Source organism: Vanellus vanellus (assembly GCF_965231255.1).
Source record: "Vanellus vanellus genome assembly, chromosome: 11".
NCBI lineage: Eukaryota > Metazoa > Chordata > Aves > Charadriiformes > Charadriidae > Vanellus > Vanellus vanellus.
The window spans coordinates 1,190,129-1,211,120 of NC_138916.1; the positions used below are offsets into that span (position 1 = coordinate 1,190,129).

The window sequence follows — 20,992 nt, forward strand, 5'->3', positions numbered from 1 at the left end:
TGGGGTGTGGGGGGCGCCCACCTGCCGCCCCACTGATTGGCTGCCTGCCCTCACAGCCCCACCCCCGGAGGAGAGGGCAGCCAATGAGAAATCACGAAAACAAAAGGCAGATGAGCCACGTGGGGTGGGGTGGGGGTGGTACTGGGGAGTGCTGTGGAGGTGGCATCAGCCCAGAGGTCCTGGAGGGCACTGAGCCTGGGAGGGATGGGGGGGAACTGGGAGCCCTGGGAGGTCCTGAAGGGGTCCATGAGTGCTGGGGGGTCCTGGGGTGGTGTCCCTGAAATGGGGTGGGCCTTCAGAGGGGGAGTCCTCCTGACCCCTGCCAGGTGCTGGTGGGGCTTCCCTGAGCCCCAGGAGGCATCAGGGGTGCTGGAGGTCCTGGAGGAGGTCTGGGGTCCTGGGTTCTCACCATGGCCCAGGGTCCTGCCCTGCTGGAGCCACAAGCCCAGGGACATGTTGGCATCCAGCACGCCTCAGTGGTCCCTCTTGGTGGCTCTGCTGGCCCGTGGAGCCCACTGCCACCTTCAGCCACCCTGAGGTCCCACGTTGAGGGGAATGTTCTCCAAAACTCCTCACCTCCTCGTGTTTCATTTGGGGCTGGGTCGCTGCCTTCAGCAGACCCTAGTTCTCATACTGCAAGCAGCAGGCGATGACGCTGCTCTCTCCACCTTCTCCATGAAGACCTCTACGACTCTCCTCCAGAGCAAGGGCAACTTCTCACTCCCTCTGTCCTCACACAGCATTGCTCCTACGGTTGATTGCTGCCTTCTCTGCTCTTCCCTCATCCTTCTCCAGGTAGAGGAACTGGGAGGGTGTGCAAATGGGATGCCCCAAGGGTTCCTGCCCTGGCATAACACTGGTTCTTCTGGCTTTGCTGGACCAGTTCTCCCAGTATGATCCTCCTTTAGGACCAGTCTCCATGCAAACTACCACTTATTCCTACCCATCGCTCCTGCACTTTACTAGTAATTAACATGAAAGGACATTCTTCCCTATCTTACTCGGTTGCACCAAGACCTCTCCATGAGGTGCGCAGACAGATATTTTTTTTTTTTTGCAAAATCCCACTTTCAAAGGGGCTCATGGAGACCGGTGGCCACTGCCACCAACTTGGAGGAGGAGCACTAACTCTCCTGGCTGCATCTAATCCTTTCCTGTAATTCCTTGGATGCATGGAAGAGCCCAGACCTTCCCAGAGTTATGGGAGAACAAGTCAGCCAGCACACCAGACCCACAGCTTGAGGCCACCATGGGACGGTCCCTTGATGTGCTGGTGCAGGAACTGCTCTGAATCCCTACTGCAAAGGGTGTTCTCCTCTCGGAGACACGGAATTGAAAATCAGGGTTGGACTTTCATCCTTCCCAAAGCTGATCCCATCCTTCTCTCCCCAGCCAGCGTTGGTCCCTCACAGTGCAGTTTCTCTAATGCGCTGAAGCTGCAGCTTTTCTGGAGATGGAGGAAAACCAGATAACCCTGGACAACCTTGAGAGGGGTGCAGATAACCCAGCTTTCAGCTCCGTGGTAAGTCCTCCCTTCCCCTCCCATTGGGGTACAGGAGCTGCTCAGTACGCTCCCACTAACCATGTTTTCCAGGGGGAGGAGAGACTCTACGCGGATTCTGATGGGCCACGTGGTGAGAGCAAGGAGGAGAGGAGAGGAGAAGGGAAAGGGAGATTCTCCTCCTACTGCAGGTAGGACAACAACCCCTGGTGATGCGTGTATGTAGGGTATTTCCAGTGCTCATAGCATGTCTGCAATCCTTGGGCCAGCGTTTCTCCTGGAGCCAAACCAGGCTTGCAAGTACCTGATCTGGGAGCAGAGTAGGGTCGTATTGACCACACAGGACACACAGTGCCTGATGACTCCATATGGCTTTTTGGGGTGGCAGTGGCAGGTCTCTGTCCCTACAGTAGCAGCCCAGAGCAAGCCTCCGCTCGGGGTTCCTGGGGTGCTGGGCCATGTAGTGGGGTCTCCCTGGCCATAACGGGCCAGCTCGCTCCTCCTGGGAGTGGGCAGTAGAGCTGCTAGAGGCCACAGCACACCTACACCACCTTGCCACTGCCACAGGTGCCCTCCGGGAGGCTGGGTCACCACCCAGGTCTATTGGGTTGGGTTGGGTTGATCTTCAGGATCCATCTTCTGCGCCTCTCACGTCTCTGGTGTGTGACTCCCCCCAGGAAGGCCCTACAGCCGGCATCCAAGGCAAAGCGCTTCTGCAAGGCTCATGCCAAGGTGTTGAGAATGGTCATCCTGGGGCTTCTTGGAGTAGGTGAGGACTTCCTGGCACTGAGACCCCATCTCCACATCCCTTTGGCTGGCCATGCCCCCAGCCTCAAGCACTGGTCACAGCCACCCACGTGGAGGTTGTATCCGCTCTCACCAGCCCCACTGCTTTCCTCCTCCTCACCCCACCACTCCTCTCCAGGAGTGCTACCTGCACCTCACTGTCCTCCTCCCCTTTCTCCACCTACCCAAAGGGTTTGCTGAGCCTCTTCTGCTCACTCCATGTGCCCCCAGACAGCTGAGGTGCTGTCACCAGTGAGTCTGGCTGCTGAGGTGGTGCTCCCTAAGCCCTCCCCACGCACAGCTGGGAGCCTCAAGGGTGGCTGGGGAAGGACATTTGGAAGAAATGAACCTCATTATTGGCCCCGGTTAGTGTTATGAATCCGCGATCCTATGGCCCTGATGTTTCTGACCCCCAACGTGCCTTCTCCAGCCTACCTGTGCTACTTCATTGCGGCCTGTTGGCTCAACTTCCAGCGAGCCCTTGCCTTGGTTGTCATGACTGCTGTGGTTGCCTTCTTTGTCTGCTGGAGTCTCTTCAAGAAGCACTGTGGGGCAAAGGTATTGCTGCTCCTCAGCCCCGTTTGGAAATGCTTCCAAAAGTCCTGGCCGTGGCTGAAATGGTGAGTCGGGAAGAGGCAGGGCCACATCTCTCCCAGTGCCCAGTCCCCTCTCTCATGGCTGCCCCACCAGAGCTGGGCTGGTCCAACTGACAGCTGGTGGCACTGGGAACATGCCCTAGTGCCGTGCAGGCACCTCATGAATGATAAGGCATGGCCCAATCTGGGAACCACTGAAAAGCCGTGGCAGAAACATCTTGTACTCTACCTCAGTAGCATGATGGCTATTCACACCCCTCATTTGTGTCTGAGCCCCAGGTTTCATCAGATACATGGACCTTACGGTGGCATCTCCTGCATCTCCCCACATCTCCTGCCCTTCATGAGCTGCTCTCCCCATGGGGTCATCCTCTCTGTGACAGTCTGGGATTTTCTTTGCAGGCTGCTGTGGGTGGCCCTCCTGGGAGGCCTGATCACGTGGCTGGCTTTGGACACCGCCAGAAATCCAGAGCAGCTCATCTCGTTAGCTGGCTTCTCCTTTTTGGTGCTGTTCCTGTTCGCCTGCTCCAAGCACCACGGCGCAGTATGTGTTTCAGGTGTGGCTTGGCCATTAGTCCCCTCGCAGGAGGTAGCAACCCAGCACTGAGGAAGAAGTGCTCCCTTCCCACTGGCATCTCCTGATGGCCTATCACTGGAGATCCCTGGAGGAAGCAGAAGCCCAGCAGGGCTCCTGGCCAGAGCTGGGCACACTGATCAGCTGAGCTGGTCAGGTGGATGGAGCCCCAAATCTACCCTCTTCTCACTGCTCAACTCAGGGCTCCCCTACAGTTCTTCCATCCTCTTTTCCGCCATGTCTCTCATAGTGTGTCAGACCCAGAGACCCAGCACCAGACCTATGCCTGAGCATCAGGTGCCTGCAGGTAGAAGGTGGGCCTGAGGTTCAGGTGCCCTGGGTGGCTTGGGCAGAAATGACTGAAGTCCCAGTGGCTTCCAGCCTAACCTACTTCAATGTTTTGGGCAGTCCCTCCACCCCCTTCCTCCCAAGGAACAGGAATTTTTGCCTAGAGGGTCCATGCTTCAAGTCAAACCATCAGAAGGTCTCTATGCTTGTCTCCTCCTGGGTAAGCCTGGCAGGTTATGTTCCACCAGCCAGTTCCTGCATCCCACCGACTTGTCTTCTTCTACCAACCTGTGTTTGTGGGTTTCTATGACACTTTTTTAGCATCCCCATGACCCTCACCCAGGGCACAGTGTGATGGTGTTTGTCACGTGCAGCTGCCAAAGGGGCAGGAAGCCAGAGAAGGAAGTCTGTGGGCTTTGCTGACATCTCAGTCCCTGTTCTGCTCTTGGTCCCCAGGTGTCCTGGAGAGCTGTTTTCTGGGGTCTTGGCTTGGAGTTCTTGTTTGGACTCTTCGTCCTCCGAACAACCCCGGGTGTCCAAGCTTTCCGCTGGCTGGGTGACCAGATCCAGGTACTGAGTCTGCTCGCTGTCCCATGCTTGCGCTCTCCATGTAGCTCCTCTGGGATCAGCAAGAGCAGAGGGTGGCATGGGACAGAGAAGCTGCAGGGACTGCACGCTCACAAACATTTTGGGGGGCAGGTGGAGAAAAGCCATCTATTCCCTGGGTTTCTGCAGCAGCCCAGGCCCTTTGGTGCGGTCTCCCTTGCAGGCTGGAAGTCCGTGGCTCAGAGACAGCCCACCAGTATCCCCAGCTTAGGTTTCACAAGGTCCTTCTCTGACGGGGCAGTGAAATGAGCTGTGGGGCTGGGGGTATGGACCCCTGTGTCGTGGTTGAAGTGAGATGTCAGGGAAAAAGCTAATGGAGACCTCCGTCCTACCACGTAACTTATCCACTTGCAGTTATTCCTGGGCTACACCACAGCTGGCTCCAGCTTCGTCTTTGGGGACAAGCTCATTGAAGAAGTCTTTGCCTTTCAGGTCAGCTTGGGGAATGGGGTATGGGAGGGAGAGGCAGAGCCCAGTTTTCTTCTGGCCTGGCTGCCTTGCTGGGTCCTGGAGAGCACGGAGCTGAACGCAGCCAGTGTTGCCAGAGCAGAGCTCAACCAGCTCAAGGATGGGTCTCCCTCAGCTTTGTGCCCACCTGTAGACCTCCTCAGTGCCATGGGGGATTTGCACTGGCCCCATCCCTCCTGCCAGCCTGGCTCACCTTGTGGCACACCAATAGCTTGGGGTGGCTATGCAACACCACGCCATGCCCAGCTCATGAGACAAAGGGGCTTGGTCCCCAAGTGTACTTAGATGTGCTGCTCCACTCTCCTTTAACCCCACGCTCTGGTGCCTTGCCTGCAGACTCTGCCCATCGTTGTTTTCTTCAGTTGTGTGATGTCCATCCTCTACTACCTTGGCGTCATGCAGTGGCTCATTGTCAAGGTAGGGCCCCCCACTTGGCTCTGGGATGGTGGTGGAAAGGAGAACCTGTTGGCTTCTCTGACTACTATGATCAGCTGAGGGATGTCCCAGAAAAATTGGGACGGGACTAATTTGGGGTGATTTGTCCTGCTAAAAGAATACACACAAACCCCCTCTTTCTTGCACGTCCTCCTGAGAAAGCCCAGCCCTGGGGTTGATGTTGCTACCTGGTCTGTGGGTGCTTCCCGAGATCACCTCTGTTTCAGCAGGCAGGAGGGCCAAACAGTGCCCTGCTTTGTGGAGTGGGTGGCAGGGTGCCAGGATCATTTGTGAATGCGGTGGCCCTCTCTTTCCCCAGATCTCCTGGCTGCTTCAGGTCTCGATGGGCACCACTCCCACCGAGACCCTCAGCGTGGCAGGGAACATTTTTGTGGGACAGGTAAGGTCCTGGGCAGGAGATCCGGCTTCTCAGCCCTTGCAGCTGAGCCTGCCCAGAGGAAGGGTCTTCTCCTCCCTTCCCAAGAGACCTGTGGCCCTGCGTGGCCCTGCCTCAAGGACAACAGGGATTTCTCTCTCGCAGACCGAAGCCCCACTGCTCATCCGCCCGTACCTTGCAGACATGACCCGTTCAGAAATCCACGCTGTGATGACTGGTGGCTTTTCCACCATTGCAGGAAGTGTGATGGGTGCCTACATCTCCTTTGGGGTGAGTGCACAAGCAGACATATGCCACACGCTCCATGACTATGGGGTCCTGACACACAAGGCCTGCCCTGAACTTGCAGGGGGAAAAAGGTCCCCAGCGGGTGCCCCATGGGCCCCTTCCATAAGCAGGACGAGGGCAGGTTGCAGTGAGGGCATCCAGCCTCACCTTCGCTGGCCTGGCCAAAACCCCGGAGCCCTGCCAGGTAGAAGGCACTGCTGTGGGACCCTGACTGTGTGTCCTTGCACAGCGAGCAGGGCAAATCTCCCTGAATCATGGGATAATTTAGCCTGGAAGGACCCTCTGGGGGTCTCTGATCCACCCTACTGCCCAAATGGCAAAGCCCAAGCGGATACCCAGGGCCTTGTCCAGGTTGGTGGTGAACATCCCCATGGATGGAGATCTCCCCCCACCTCACTGGTCCTCACCACCACAGGTTCCCCGGTCACGGGGAACAATTTCTTCCTTACATCCAACTGGAATTTCCCCACTGAAAGCGTGTCATTGCTTCTCACCCTTTCATTGGGGACCTCTGGGCAGTGTCTTCCCCCCAACCCCCTTTTAAGTTGTTGGGAACAGCATCTACAACCCCCTCAGCCCTCTTTTCTCCCAGCCAAACAAGCCCAGCTCTTCCAGCATCGCCTGGGCGGTCCTGTGCCCAGACACCTCCCCGGGGAATGACCTCCTCAGTGTCTCAGCCCCGGACACGGTGTCCAAGCATGGCCTCATCAGTGCTCCATAATGGGGAATAAACCTTCCCCTCGACCTGCTGGCCGAGCTCCTTCTATTTAAACATTAATTAGTCTCCTTAAACGGGGAGCCAAGGTTGAAAGGTCAGAGAAATGAGACGTTGCCACTCGGCGGGCAGGGGAGGGGTGAGACCTGGAGCGTGGCTCTTCGTCAGCAGGTGGAAGTTCGCAATGTTGCACAACCTATTGCTCTGATGCTGATAAAAAAGGGACAAGGAAGGGACAAGGATCATCACGGTTAGGTCAAACGGCAGGAGAGATTAACATCTCCGAGGCCGTGATCGCTGCGGCTCCAGCAGTGCCTCCATCCAGGCGAGCTGCCCTACATGCCGTGGTCAGCTAAGATGGGGAAAACAGAGACGTTTTTCCCACCCTGAGCAAACAGAGAGCCCTGAATCGCTCTGAGCATCGCTGGCTGATGCCAGCCATGTGTTGGGATGCCCTGGGGTGGGACGTCACGGGGCGCAGCCTTGCGCCGAGGTGCCAAAGCCCCATGGTGTGTGCCTTGCAGATAGATGCGGCATCACTGATTGCGGCCTCCGTGATGGCTGCACCCTGCGCCCTCGCCATGTCCAAACTCGTCTACCCCGAAGTGGAAGAGTCCAAGTTCAAGGGCAAAGAAAGCATCCGCCTCTCCAGTGGGTGAGTGTGAGAAGAGGGATGGTGGAGTGGGGCTGTACGTGTCCTGCTGGTGTGGGGAAGCCACAGGGGCAATTTGGTGGACATGGCGGGTGGCCTGAGGCTGGGAGAGCCTGTGGGGTGTGGACACCCAGGGAGCGAGAGCTGACCCCACGCAGGGGATGCAGGGCCATGTGAGCCCATCAGGGTCATTTTTCCACACAGGGAAGAGCAGAACATCCTGGAAGCTGCGAGCAACGGGGCTGCCGCCTCTGTGGGGCTCGTGGCCAACATCGCAGCCAACCTCATTGCCTTCTTGGCGGTGCTGGAGTTCATCAACGCTGCCTTGCGCTGGTTCGGGGATATGGTGGACATCAAGGGGCTCTCCTTCCAGGTAACCCCATGGGCAGCCCCATGGTCTGGGCTGCCAAAGCCTGTATCCCCCACCCATCCCCACCTTTGCCCACTGCCTTGGTGGGCTGCTGAGACCCTTGCTGGGTGTTTGGCAAATGCTGGTGTCCAAGCTAAAGAGCTATGAAGACGGTCAGCTCTGAGTTGCTCCCTTCTGGGATGCTTTCCCCAGGTGATTTGCTCCTACGTCCTCATGCCTGTGGCCTTTCTCATGGGGGCGGACTGGGCAGACTCGCCGTTGGTGGCCGAGCTCCTGGGGATCAAGATCTTCCTGAATGAGTTTGTGGCATACCAGCAACTGGCCACGTACAAGAAGAACCGTCTGTCGGGCCTGGAGGAGTGGGACGGGAGCCGGAAGCAGTGGATATCTGTGAGGGACACTTGCCACCCTACCAGGCACAGGGCAGGGATGGAGCCAGCGGAAACGGGGCATGGGACCTGTCCAGGCAGATGGGTGGTGGGCAGGCAGGGGGATGATAGTGTTGGGGGCAGGAGAGCACCTATGGCCAGCTAGACTTGGATGTCCACACACTGCTGGGCATGGGGTCACTCTGAAGGAATCAGTGAAGCCCTGTGTCCTTGGTGGGGCAGATCACAGTGCTACAGGGTCCCCTGTCCCCCCAGCCCAGCCTCTCCCAGGCACAGACTGCCCACTACCTGCATTCTTGCTCCCCAAAACAGCTGAAGGAGAAAGGACTGGGGCATGGGACTCATCTTCATCATGTCTGGCTGGGCTGGGAGCTATGACACAGTGCTCAGCTCTGGGTGCTCTGGGGCTGATGCTGGGCCAAGGTGACCAGCCCCTGCTGCTGTCTCCTCCAGGAGCGAGCCGAGACCATCACCACCTTTGCGCTCTGTGGATTCGCCAACCTCAGCTCCATCGGGATCATGCTGGGAGGCCTGGGTGAGTGTGACCTGTGTCCCAGGGGCCTGGGCACCATGCGGGGGGATCCTGGTCCCAGGTAGCAAGGTCTCGGCTGGGGCAGGAGGAATTTGCTGTCCTCAAGCCTCCGTGTTTGGTCTCTGCCAGCACACAGATAAGAAACAGGATTTGCACGAGTCGATAGGGACGATTTTGCACTGCACCCATGGGCAAGAGCACGTGCACATGCCACAAGCCCGGGTGCCACCCAGCCACGGGGCAAAGAGCAGAGACTCCAGCGCAGAGAGCGCCGAGGGCTCTGATTGATCACCCATGGGTCCGGGGTGGGCCACTACGTGGCAGAGCCAGCTGGGGACCTGGGACATGTCCCTGCCTGTCCCCCACTGGGGGTAGAGCCGGAGCAAGGATCTGACTTGCCCTGCTTTGTCCCCACAGCCTCCATGGTACCCCAGCGCAAGGGCGTCTTAGCCTCTGTGGTGCTGCGAGCCCTGCTCACCGGCATCTGCGTCTCCATGCTCAACGCCTGCCTGGCAGGTAGGTCCCTGCCCACTGCCAGTGGGGCCAGAAAGAGCCGAGGACGGACAGGCAAAGGGTTGAAGATCCCTATAAATGCAGGTGCAGGGATGGGGACGGCTGGGCTGTCCTCCCCGTGACTCTGCCAGAGTATCCAAACCCTCCGCTGTCCCCTCATGGCTTTGCCAAGAGATGCCAGAGCATAATAGCTCTGCTGGGGCCCCTCATCCACAGCTGGGATGGGATGGGGACATTTGGGGCACTGCGAGGAGCTCCCTGGGGTCACTGCTGCAACCGTCTGGGGGGTAAGGTGGGACGGCGCACGGGACCTGGAAGCACAGTCCCAGGTACAGGATTTGCGAGTGGGACTGGGGCACAGGATTTGCAAGCATGCTCAGGGTATGGGATTCGTATGTATGGTGTCTCAAGAGCCCCAACCAGGAGATGTTGTCCCCCAGGTCTCCTTCACGTGCCAACGGAGGCGGGCGACTGCGTGACCTTCCTCAGCACCGCCAACTTCAACTCTACCAGCTACACCATGTACACGTGCTGCAAGCAGCTCTTTGCCAGGTGGGTGTGAAGGGCCCCAGAGCCGTACGGTCCTCTCCGGGGCACACAGGTGGTGGGGCAGCAATTTGTCCTGACTGCACTTCTCTCCTTCCAGCTCGGTGCTTGAGAACGGGACGCTCTCCTTCACAGGAGCCTGGGCTGACACGGCAGAGAGCGTGCTGTGCCTGACGCAGTGCTGCAGGCACTACAACCACACGTCCTGCATGGGGACAACCTAGAAAGGTGCAGGAAGCTGCCCACTCTGGGGACAAGGGCCTGGGAGCACCCGGATCTGCCAGGTCTGACCCCAAAGGAAGAAAAAATACCCACCAGAGTCCTCTGCATCTGGTCTTCTCCACTGCGGTGACGATGGACAACCCTGTGCACCTTGCACAACCAGCACCCTTAGGTGCTGGCCCCATGGACACAAAGGAACTGCTCCCAAATAAACCATGGAAAGCCCCGTGTGCTTGCCCTCAGCGCCCCGCGGCCACCGGCGGCAGCTGTCCCACAGGGCATGGGGTGCTTTGCCAGCGTTTGCTGCAGACCTCGCAAGCCGAGCCTCCGCCACATGCCAGCTTTAGGGTCCGGCCCTGGCCACCCTCTTCTCCCCCGCAGGGTGCGGACCGGGGGGTAAAGCCATTACTGGAAGATATTTCCTTCCCCCGAACACAAAGCCACCCCGTCCTGCCCTGCTTGGGTGCATCTTTTCCGCAGGGAACACAGAACCGGAGAACAGGCCAGTCCTTCTCGCTTTATTGCACTCGAGAGCACCCATTCGCCAACACGGCCACGTTATGTACATCGTTATTTTACAATGACCTAACGACAAAGCACCAGGACTCCGGAGCATGCTTCACTCCCAGCCCGGTCCCTTCCCTCTTCTGCCAGGCTGCACCCAGCCACCGTTTCGGTCACCACCTTGCCAGGTGGCATTGCTGGTGCCTGGCAGCCTCCTCCAAAGCCCTAGGGAAGGTGAGATGAAGCAGGCAGCGCTGGGGCTCTCTGCAAGCCTCGCTGCCTGCTGCAACGCTCTGCCGGCTGCTGCACGCCCGAGTGAGCTGACGGGCACACGGGAGGCTCAATGCACCGCAGGGCGCTTTACTTTCCCGCACGAGCATCACCACCTGTCCATCTCTGCCTCCCACTGCGGAGCCCAGCGTGGGTGCTGCCACTGGGGTACCGCACGTGCCAAGGTGGGGGGTGATGCCAAGCCAGCATGACCAGGTCATGCTGCGGGGCTGGGCAGGGCATACAGGGTCTGCGTATGTAAGGGGGAGTCCTGCGGGCTGGACACCCGCATGTGCCAAAGCGGTGCCTGGCACGGCGGGGAGGTCTCCCCTTCGCCCCGCTCCCGGGTGCCCCATGTGAGGTAGAGCATCCTTACCGTGGCGCTAGCCGACACCCACAGCAGCACTGTGACCCGCAGCAAGAGGGAGCGAGGCTTACCCTGGGGCATGTGGGGCGCCAGGAGGGCAGGGGTGCAAAATCCCATCCCCGTGCAGCCACCGGTGCCAATGCCAGCGCCCCGCCACAGGACTGTCCCGCACCCCAGAACCTCAAGAGACAGCAGCAGGAGCCCTGCAGCTCACCGCTAAACCATGGTGCAGCAGTGCAAATAGGACTCCCCGGCTCTGTTGGGGTTCACATCCCTGACACAGAGCGCTGGCAGGGCTTGGTGCGGTGGCTTTATGGAGGACACAAAGAAGGACAACGAGGTGCTGGGAGCCAGGAGGGCAGCCGGGACTCCCAGTTTGCTCAGGGGAACCAGGCAGGGGGCAAAGCCCGAGGGAGCAGCTCTGACAGCCGCTGCCTTAAGGAAGGCAAACGGAGAGATTGGAGAGAAGAAAGCGAGACCGAGCGTGGCGGGGGGACACGCGGCCCCGTAGGCTCCACCACTGGCAGCAGCTCTTGTAAAGAGGTACAGGCGAGGGTGCCGCATCGCTGGCAGTTCACAGCCCCTCGGTGACCCCAGCCGAGCCGCTCACACTAGCACACACAACACAACGCAAGCGCCACGGGCCAGGGTGGGAGCCAAAGGGAGGAGAGCAGGGGCAGCGGCCGCTGCCGGGGTCTCCCTTTCCCAGCCTGGTTGCGGGCTGCCTCTGGGCTGCTCAGGCTGGTGTCTGCAGCAGGGGGTCCCAGCCGCAGCAGCTCCAGCTACTGTGGGCGGCCAGACCTGCCGCTTTCTCCTGACCCGGCTTTGGAGGCTGCCAGGGCCTCCCCTGTTTCTGCAGCTTTCCGGGAGCTCTTGGGGCTCGTGGCAGCCTTGCGGGTCCCCTGGGGACTCGCCAGGCCCTTCTTCTGGAGCTGGGGGCTGGACTGGGCAGATTTCCTACCCATGGAGGGGCTCTTGGAGCCCTTGGGCTTGGCTGGCTCCAGCGTCTTCAGGCCCAGGATGCTGCAGTAACGGTTACACTGGTGAGCCGTCACAAACTGCTCCAGCAGGGAGGGGAAGCAGCTTTCCTTCAGGCCGTGGAACCTGTCAAGACAGCCATCCTCAGCTCCTGCTTTGCACCAGAAGACCGGGGCAGGGAGCCGAGGAGGCAGCCTGGCCACACTCACTACCATGGCCCCTCGCCATGCGAGCGGTGGAGCTGGGGACAGCCAAGACCACCCTGTGCCAGCAGCTCGGGGTCACTCACCCTTTCAGGTTGGTAGCGATCCGCACGTTGGTCATCTTCCAGCCCACTCCTGCAATGAAAGGGAGGACAACCAGTCTCTGCCCAGAAAAGGACAGGCACAGGCACGAAGGGCAGGTCATCGCCCTGGGAGCTGGGCTCCACGGCACGTGGGGAGAGAGGCAGGAGGGCTAGGCTGGGGTTTTTCCTCCTTCTTTTGCAGGCCACAGGGTGTTGAGGAAACATTGGGATCAGACAGGAGATCCCTTTACCTTCCATGTCAGTCACAAGGATGTTTCCATTCGTCCACTGGTAGACCCAATGCTGGAAGGTGCAGCATTTGAGCACAATCTCTGAGGTGCCTCGTGCCACCAAGCTGCCGTCTCTCTCAGTGACACAGTACTGCTGGCAGGGCCCTCCCAGGTCCTCCTCCATCGTGGCATAGGGGATGTTGTTGGACGGTCGGTAAATCAGGTACAGAGGAATTATCCTGCATGGGAGCGCACAGACAGGGTCAGCACCAGCTGGGCCACCACAGCATGTGGAGATATGCACTGCAGTCTGCAACCCAGGCTTTTGCCTTTCCCCACTGCCTTCCCCCCAGTATTCCTCCCACGTGAGGGTGGGAGAAGAGCGTGCTGTCCTTCGGGATGTCCCGTGCACCCACGGGGAACCCTCCCGCCATCCCCCAGGGTGCTCTGCCAGCACGGGAAGCCAGTGGAGCCGCAGCACCTCACTTACTCGGGCACTGCTCCGAAATCAGGGACGGCTCGTGCCTCAGCAGCAAAGATCTTGCAGTACTCACGGCTGGAATTCTGGATTTTACATTCCTGGAGATGCAAGCAGGAGAGTCAGGGCCCTGTCCCGCCTCACACCAACGCTTCCCCAGGACACCCCACCCCCCCCCCCAGCAAGGTAACCCTTGGGATCACTGCCATTGGTTTCCGTGTTCCAGTGATCAAAGGACGAGTGACAGAAAAGCTCCAGGCAGCTCAGAGAGAAGAGCTGAAGGCAAGAACAACAAGGACATCACCAGCCAGCTGGGATGGCTCGACCCCTCCAGAGCATTCAGAAAAGCGGATGGAAATAAAGAAGTGGGCACAGAGCTGGGGAGCATGGCACAGACAGACAGGGAAGGAGTGGGGGAGACAGGCAGAGGGTGCCCCCCAAGGATGCCCACCTGGATGGTGATATCGTAGTTCTTCTCGATGAGGCTGTTCTCATTCTTGGTCCCAAAGACAATGAAATTGTGCACTTTGATGACGCAGGTGCAGCCGGACTCAAAGACGGGCTCCAGGCCATAGATGGCTCTGGCACGGCAGGCTTTGCGCAGGAAACCGGCGCCCACTTCCATGTCCTCGTTCACCACGCGCCCGAAGAGCTTATCCCCCCAGTAGCCCGCATCAGCCAAGCCCTTTGCGAACACCATGGGCGTCATCTCGATCTCCTCTCCAACTGGTGGAGGGAAGAGCTGGTGAGGGGGGACAAGAGGGGCACGTCCTGCCCCCACCACAGAGCTGCCTGCCCCCCACGCAGCAAGGGGCAGCAGTTGCAGCTCATCAGCACATAGCCCTTACCTTCGATCTCTTCCCGCAAGACAAATCCTGACAGCACTAGAGGAGACACAAAGCAAAGAGGTGTCAAGGTCCTGCCAGGATCCCACCCTGCCCCACAGGCAGGTGGGACACCGAGGGATGGCAAGGAGGATGGCGTGAATTGCTCATAAATTAGCAGGTGGAGGCAGATGGACCTCACAGAGGTGGTGTTTGGGGCGTGCAAGGCTCACCCTCTGCAGCCTGCCACCAAGCCCTCTTCGTGGCTTGCTGCACTGCCCCATGGCACACCCGGGCAGCCGGGAGAGCTGCCAGGCTGCTGAGGGCTCCTCACCTTCTGGGCTGAGCAGGAAATCGGTGGAGTCAGTGCCGTACTCGTTGCTGATCACGCACCGGTAGACCCCGCAGTCCTTCTGGGACGCCTGCACGACAGCCAAGGCTGCCTGGCCCTCGTCGCCAGCACTAAAAGAAACCGGAGCATGGCCTCAGCGCCGCGTGACGTGTTGGGGTACAGGGGAGCCCTGTCACAGGCACTGCGGGCGGGCACCATGCTGCCCTTGGAGGGCTGGAAGAGGGCTACAGAGGAAGCCAGTTCAAGAGCATCCCAGCTGCTCCCCAGCACCTCATGGCACCAGGAGTCCTGCCCCGCAGTGTGTACTCACAGAGACGCTCATCTTCCAGGCAAGCCCTGCAAAATCTGGCCAAGATTGGGCTACAGACTGATAAAGGTACTTGCCTCTGAGTGTGGCCGGGTCAGGGCTGTGCTTGGGCTAACAGACCTGCATCTAGATGGGATGGCTGGAAGCCAAACAAGGGTGTCCAGCTGCATTTTCAGCCATTCATAAATGAGGGCAGACAGTACTCCCCACCCTGCAGCCTGCCCCTCTCTGTACTCTGCACGAGTTCTGTATCAGCAGGCTGACGGTCTTCTCCAGCCTGCAGCACCAAGCTTTGGGCTGGCAGCCCCTCTAGCCAGGGTGATGACACAGCGGGCAGATGGGTCTCCACAAGAACCAAAGGCCTGTTTCTGCCCCGCATGGCCAACGTGAACCAGCAAGGGGATGATGGGACACAAAGGGGAGAGTTGGGACCCTCATCCTGAGACCCGCTGGCTAAGCCAGCTCTGCTCTGGTCAGCTAGAAGGCAATGGCTACTCCTGGTCCACCTGCCCCAGCTCACATATCTGCTGTAGGAGATTGTTTCTGCCCCAGAAGCACCTCTTTCTGCCTGCTCATTACAAAAGGAGCTCAAGGGACACTCAAAGGCATCAGGCACATCCTACCCAATGTGGATGATATTCCCACACAAGCTCCCTTGGGCTTGAGAACAAATTGTTCTCCATAATGCACCCAAAGGAGCATCCAGGATACAGCAAGCCACCCAGCTGTCCAAACATGCTCTCCCTGTGCAAGGGCAGTGCCAACGGACAGAGAGGGCACAGCCAGCGCTGCTTTTTCCCAGTGGTGGTTGCTTGGAAGCACCTGCTTGGGTGCAGTGCACAGACCCTCACGGCGCAGCTGCCACCCTCACACGTATCACTTCAGGTCCCAGTTTTTGCAGCTCATACCCAGCTCTCAAACTCTGAGATGGGCACAGTACCTCCCCGGGGTTCGGGGTCAGCCCCTGCCCTCCCCAGGTCTCTGCTACTCAAAGCATCAGCCCATAAGCCAGGCTCCAGAAGGAGCATCAGTAGGACAAATGTGGCAGCAATTCCCCATCTGGGTGATCCCTCCCTCCCCGGGCACTGAGAAAATAAAGTTCATAACGTACCGTGCCATGTCAATGAGCCTCTCATGCAGCCTAACAGAAGGGGCATCTTCACCCCAGTAAACGCAAGGAGCTGGATTTAGCACACGAACCCAGGGCTATGCACAAGGACTACAACGAAGCGGAGCTGGCGGGTTACCTCCTTTGGGCTTCTGCTACAGGGATCTCGTCCTTGTACCACATCAGCTTAGAATCACTCAAAATATTGAAGAACTGGCACCAAAGTTTCAGGTTTCCTGACGCATCGGAAAATTGTTCTGCCCTGATCTTACGAATCACCTGTGGAGCTAAGGACAGGGTGCAAAGAGATCGATGGTGAGACACACAGTGCTGGCTGCAGCTCCGAGGACAGGCCAGCCTACCCCGGCGCTGCTGCTGAGGACTTTGGTGTTGGGTATCACGTGTATGTCAGCACAGCCTGGTATAACATCGCCTTCCCAGGGAAGGTCTCAGAGCTCCATTTGGATAAATACAGCGGGACGCAAGTGATACAAATTTGTTCAACAGTGCAGCACTGCAATACCAACACCAGGATTATGCCTTTTCTAATTCGATGCCACAAGGGATCAAATTAGAATTGACCATGGAGGTGGAAAAGGAGCATGCACCCCGCTGACGCCCACTGGACGCCCGGCCAGCGTGAGGCATGGTGAGGACCAGGACACGCAGACCAAGAACAAGAGGATTATATGATTCTTTAGGCCAGGGAAGTCCCGGCTGTGGGGACAGCCAGTCTCAGCGCCACTGACTCTTGCGTTCCTCCGCTCTCCCTGCACTAGGGAAGAAGTCTTGGGGCAGACTTTTGGCTTTCACACAGCCACAGGGCGATGCTGAAAACCCTGCAAATGCACAAAACTCAGGTGGCCCCAGATGACTATCACCGCCTCAATTGGCCAGGCTCCCTTTGTAGGCAACAAGGAAACGTGCTTCGTGGGCATAACCTCTTTCCTTACCTTTAAATGGGTTATTTGCTTTCTTGGACTCTGCTGGCTGCACTTCTGGCTTAGCATCTTCAGAGACTTCGTGGTCACCACTGCTGTCACCTGTGGGCTCCTCGTACAGCTTAGGAACTTCCAATGTGGCCATCTTCCTCATGAGGGTTGGCGAGCGCTGCTCTGTGGGAGGGGATGGAGCCAGGGCAGGCGTCTGCAACAGGGCTGCGCTCTTCCTGGATTGCCGTGGTGAAACGGTAGGACTTCTCACATGCCCTTGGTTCTCTGGGGTTGTCTCCTCTTCCTCCCCTACCTGCTTGGTTTTTGGGAGGTATATTTTGCGTCGGGCCCCAGAAGCAAGCTCCTCTGGTGTAGCACAAGGTAGCACTGCCAGAGGGTCACCAGGGCTTGCTTTCTCAGGGCTTGCTGGAGGCAAATCGGAAATATTATTAGGAGGCTGCCCCGCTACCACTGCCGGCATGCTGCCCACCACGATGGCAGGCACTGAGAGCTGGGGTGGCCCCTCCGCCTCGGGAGCCATCCGGGTACGTCTCTTTGGTGGCACAGGCCTGCAAGCCAGCATCTCCTTGCTGGTAACAAATTCCTCGTTGATCATGCCCGTGATCCGCCTGGACGTCCTGGGGGTCAGAGGCAAGTTTTCTGCTGTCTGGAAGAGCTGATTGTTTTGTACCTTTTCCAAAACTCTCCTTGAGGTGCGGGGGCTCAAGCCTGCAATGCCTATCTCTGGGAGGACGGCTTCCTCTGCATCGGGCTGCTCCCTCTCCCTGGAGTCAGTGTCTTCTTTCGGGGCATCCTTACTGCTATCTGACATTTTTAAAAGCAGCAGCAGATAGTTCTTCAAGGATGAAACAAGATTTTTGTGCTGCATCTTCTCCTCCAAAGACATCTCCTGAGGTCTTTCAGGGCTAGGCAGGACCAGTGGTACTTGTGGTTGAACCTCAGCGACTCCTTCAAAAGTGCCAGAAGGTGCTGCCAGTTCCTGGCGTGGAGCTGTGGCTGTTTGCTCTCCTCCTTCCTTCCCCTGAGGTCCCACAGGCACTGGTTTGGCACTCTCCTTCCCAAACATGCTGGCTGGAAACTTCTGCTGCGGGGCAGATCCATCTGCCTTTTTGATTTCCGTTTCTCTGATCGCAGGAGGCAGCAGCTGGGCTCCAGAAAGGACCGCCCCCGCTGTAGCCTCCGTCCCTGGGGTGCCGTGAGCTGCAAGCGGTGGGTCCTGAGCTGCCACCATGCCCGTTGCAGGAGCGGGAAGCGGTTCTTCCTTGGCAACTTGAACTGGGGCAGGAGCTGCTGTTTCAGGCTCCTGATGCCCCAAAGATGCTCCCACCTCCCTGTGTACAGTCCCAGGAGATGGCTCCTTTGCACTGCTCCATCCTGCCTCTGCACCAGGATGGCTCCCAGACAGCTCTGCTCCTGCCTCTTTGGTCTTCCCATCCTCTACTGCTGTCTGATGTGTGATTTTCTCAAAAGGATTGTTTTCTCCAGGCTCTGGAGGACTTGTTTTCTTTAGCAATGGCTCTTCCTCACCTTGGCTCTTGTCCTTTTGATTTGACAGTCCTTGCTGGGTGTCTCTGCCCTCAAGAGCATGGGAATGTCCTTCTGCCTGCTTCCTAGAGGGAGGGTGTTCTTCGCAGGGCTGCACATGGTCTGGAGAAGGTGCTGGTGGCTTCGGTGGCTCCTGAGGCCTCAGCCGAGGGTTCATTCTTTTCCCAGACCCCCTGCTCTCCTGGCCAACAGGCAACTCTTTCCTGAGCTCCTCTAACTTGTTGGCTTGATGACTGGTCTCTCCAGTTGGACCAGACACTGGATGTTTTAGGCCACTGGCAGGCTGTCCCACTGTTGCTGCAACCTAGTCATAAAGAGAAAATCGAAAATTAGTCTCATTTTACTGCCTGGGTCTGCTCAGTGGTGCTTGTGGTCCATCTATACCATATGGCACTGCCCAACTTCTGCTTGAATCATAAGTATTAACTTGGTATCGCTGATACTCATTCATCCAGGGCCTCCTGGCTTCGCCGTCGTCTTGTGGCAGTGGGTCCCACAGCCCCTGTCATGCCACACAGAACATTTCTTCTTTTAATCGGCTCCAACTCTTCTGCCTTTCAATGCCGTAGTTGTGCACAAAGAGGGAGGCGACCACCCTCTCTAAAACATTCAATGGCTGTTAATTCAACCTCCTCTGACAAGGCGCCTTCCCAAGGAACAAAACTTGCTGTTTTCACCAGCCGTTGCTGAGACCTTGTATAATTTTCTTGCTCTTTTTTAAGACTCAGTGCTCCCCCTATATTATATCTGCAATCTCCACTCTGAGATGGGGCTATCGGCATGTCACACACTATCTGGATGAGGCTGCCCAAGTGATTTATAGCGAAACTGTACACCGTGACGTTATCTGCGCTATTCGACCATCCTGTTTCTTTGACATTCGGGAAGCTCAAATGTTTCCGACTGCAGCTGCACACCAGCAGACGTTTCAGCAAGCTGCCTGCTGTGACGGCTGAGCTTTATCCCGAGGAGATCTGGTGAAATCCTCTAGCCAAGGGGCACTATCTATTTTTGTAGGATAAGGCTCGGGATAGGCAGCGATACCGCTGATACAGGCTATGCCCGGCTGATGCTCAGTTAGCAACATCAGGACAACCGCATGGGAACGGGGCATGCACGCAACAGGTTCCCCTTCCATCCCAGAGGATCTGCTGCTAAGGATTTTCTCCTGAGGTCTCTGACTTGAGCTTTAAGCCTCCAAAAGGAGGTGCATCGGAAAGGAGGGCTGTGGCACTTAGCCCTTCTATTTTGTGCCACTTTGAATGCTTGGAAAAAACAGGAAAGATAATGCCGGTCTCTCGGCAAGCCCTTCCCCAAGCGATTGTTATGACAATGTGAATATCAGAGGACTGGGGTGGGAGGAGCAGCATTCAGGGGGGCCATTCCTGCACACAAAATTGAAGTCTGCTTCCTTGGTAGACTCCAAAGGACGCCAAAGGCCAGGCAGTTTCTGTCTCCGCACCCAGGGCATGCGGAAATAGAGCCCCAGTTCACAGGGTGGCACAGACACCCCCAAAAGCCACACGTCCCTGCTGCTGTTCCCCTAGAGCCATATCCCTAGACTGAGTGTCACCACACAGAGCATCCCAGTGCTCAGGCTTAAAAGGTTTTGTTTTAAAAGACAGATGGGCTTCATGCAGTGAAAACCTCCTGGGTTTTACCATAATATTTGATCCTCGGTGGCAGGGAAAGGGATGGGGATGGACAGAGCCCAATCTAACTGCAGGGCCAGCCCTGGTCCCTCTCCTCCCAAGCCAGCCCACCTCCCCTCCCAAGGGGGATGGAGGTGGACCAGGGCTGGTGGTTCACAGACGGCTGCACAGAAGGGGCTCTACGCAATGGTGCGGGTCAATGGGGATATCTCTTTGGCTGAAGAGGAATTGAGGTTTGGGGGAAATTTGCTTCTCGTCAGCACACGAAGCAAAGCTTATTCAGAAAAGATTTCTGGGAGCTTTTCAGAAAAGCATCTGTCCTTAAGTAAAACACTCAAATATAAAGAAATGCAATAAAATCATCAGTTTCGAAGTTAGGCAAGAGTGATGATCACGCAAATCTCGTTTATTCTCTGCTTTTGCGCATGAGGAGGTTCAGAGCCTGGCATTTTGCAAAGCCCTTCCGCTATGGATAAATCCAGCTCAAAAGAGAAGCCCTGAGCATAAAGCCCAGCTAGGACCCAAGGCCAGGAAAACACTCATGCTACCACCCCCGTCTTGTTTATGGGACAGAATAAAAAAGAAAAAGACAAGCAACCCGTGTCCTGGGGAGTGAAAATATCCTCAAACACGATGGGAGTCAGCTTTAAAGGGCTTTAAAATAGCTTATTTGGTCACACAAAAGCCTGAGCACTTTCCCCAGCATCACCAAGTAGCTGAAGCATTCAAATTCAAATCAAAAGCACTCCCTTTTGTCTACTCAAAGGCACACCAGCCGACAAGTTACACGTTTCCCTCTGTGAGTGGGTTTTTGAAGAGGAAAATACCTTGATCCATGTCAAAGGCTCAGGGATGACAGCCCAAGCCTGGCAGCTACACACCAACACTTTCCGTCCTCTTTAAGAGCAAGGGGCGTAAAAATGAGCAGAGAGGGAGAAAACGAATTGCTCTGCTATGGGCTTGCACGCACAGCAATAATTTCTGCAGCAATATGTGTGATGCTGATGGGCCAGGTTAAAGATGGGTGCAGGGCGCTGCACTGTGGCAAGTCCAGGACCCAGATACTCGCTTCACAGCATAACACAGCAGGTCTCTTACTTGTAAATGGCGCTCCTACCTAAGAGAAATTTAGAAGAGGAAGAAAGGAATTTTTTTTTTCACTGGAGCACCCAGTAATCCCACTTTTTATATCGTGGATGTTTCCACATCCTTAAATATTTGCATTACCTACCCAGGAAAATATGCTGCACCCAGGGTGCC

At 57.2% G+C, this 20,992-nt stretch overlaps 2 protein-coding genes across 4 annotated transcripts in view; one reads left to right on the top strand and one right to left on the bottom strand.

Moving 5' to 3' along the window:
- Positions 1–1,453: 1,453 nt before the first annotated feature.
- On the top strand, positions 1,454–9,970 carry LOC309676434 (sodium/nucleoside cotransporter 1-like; the record flags this gene model as incomplete). The annotated part of the gene is made up of 17 exons (XM_082488973.1): positions 1,454–1,522; positions 1,595–1,692; positions 2,179–2,270; positions 2,718–2,907; positions 3,286–3,427; positions 4,202–4,315; positions 4,706–4,783; positions 5,156–5,236; positions 5,574–5,654; positions 5,796–5,921; positions 7,179–7,309; positions 7,511–7,679; positions 7,869–8,066; positions 8,519–8,600; positions 9,015–9,113; positions 9,551–9,662; positions 9,757–9,970. The coding sequence occupies 17 exons, from the start codon at positions 1,454–1,456 to the stop codon at positions 9,878–9,880; spliced, it is 1,986 nt and encodes a 661-aa protein (XP_082345099.1). The 3' UTR covers positions 9,881–9,970.
- A 405-nt stretch (positions 9,971–10,375) lies between these two features.
- ALPK3 (alpha kinase 3) overlaps positions 10,376–20,992 on the bottom strand; it is a gene marked incomplete at its 5' end in the record, with an annotated part of 34,706 nt that continues 24,089 nt past the window's right edge. For all 3 annotated transcript variants that reach the window (XM_082488592.1, XM_082488591.1, XM_082488593.1), the window contains 9 exons: positions 10,376–12,123; positions 12,287–12,335; positions 12,535–12,752; positions 13,004–13,092; positions 13,443–13,717; positions 13,840–13,875; positions 14,150–14,277; positions 15,722–15,869; positions 16,536–18,384. In XM_082488592.1, coding sequence (XP_082344718.1) covers positions 11,802–12,123; positions 12,287–12,335; positions 12,535–12,752; positions 13,004–13,092; positions 13,443–13,717; positions 13,840–13,875; positions 14,150–14,277; positions 15,722–15,869; positions 16,536–18,384 — 3,114 coding nt within the window. In that variant the 3' untranslated portion in view covers positions 10,376–11,801. The remainder of the gene's footprint in view (positions 12,124–12,286; positions 12,336–12,534; positions 12,753–13,003; positions 13,093–13,442; positions 13,718–13,839; positions 13,876–14,149; positions 14,278–15,721; positions 15,870–16,535; positions 18,385–20,992) is intronic.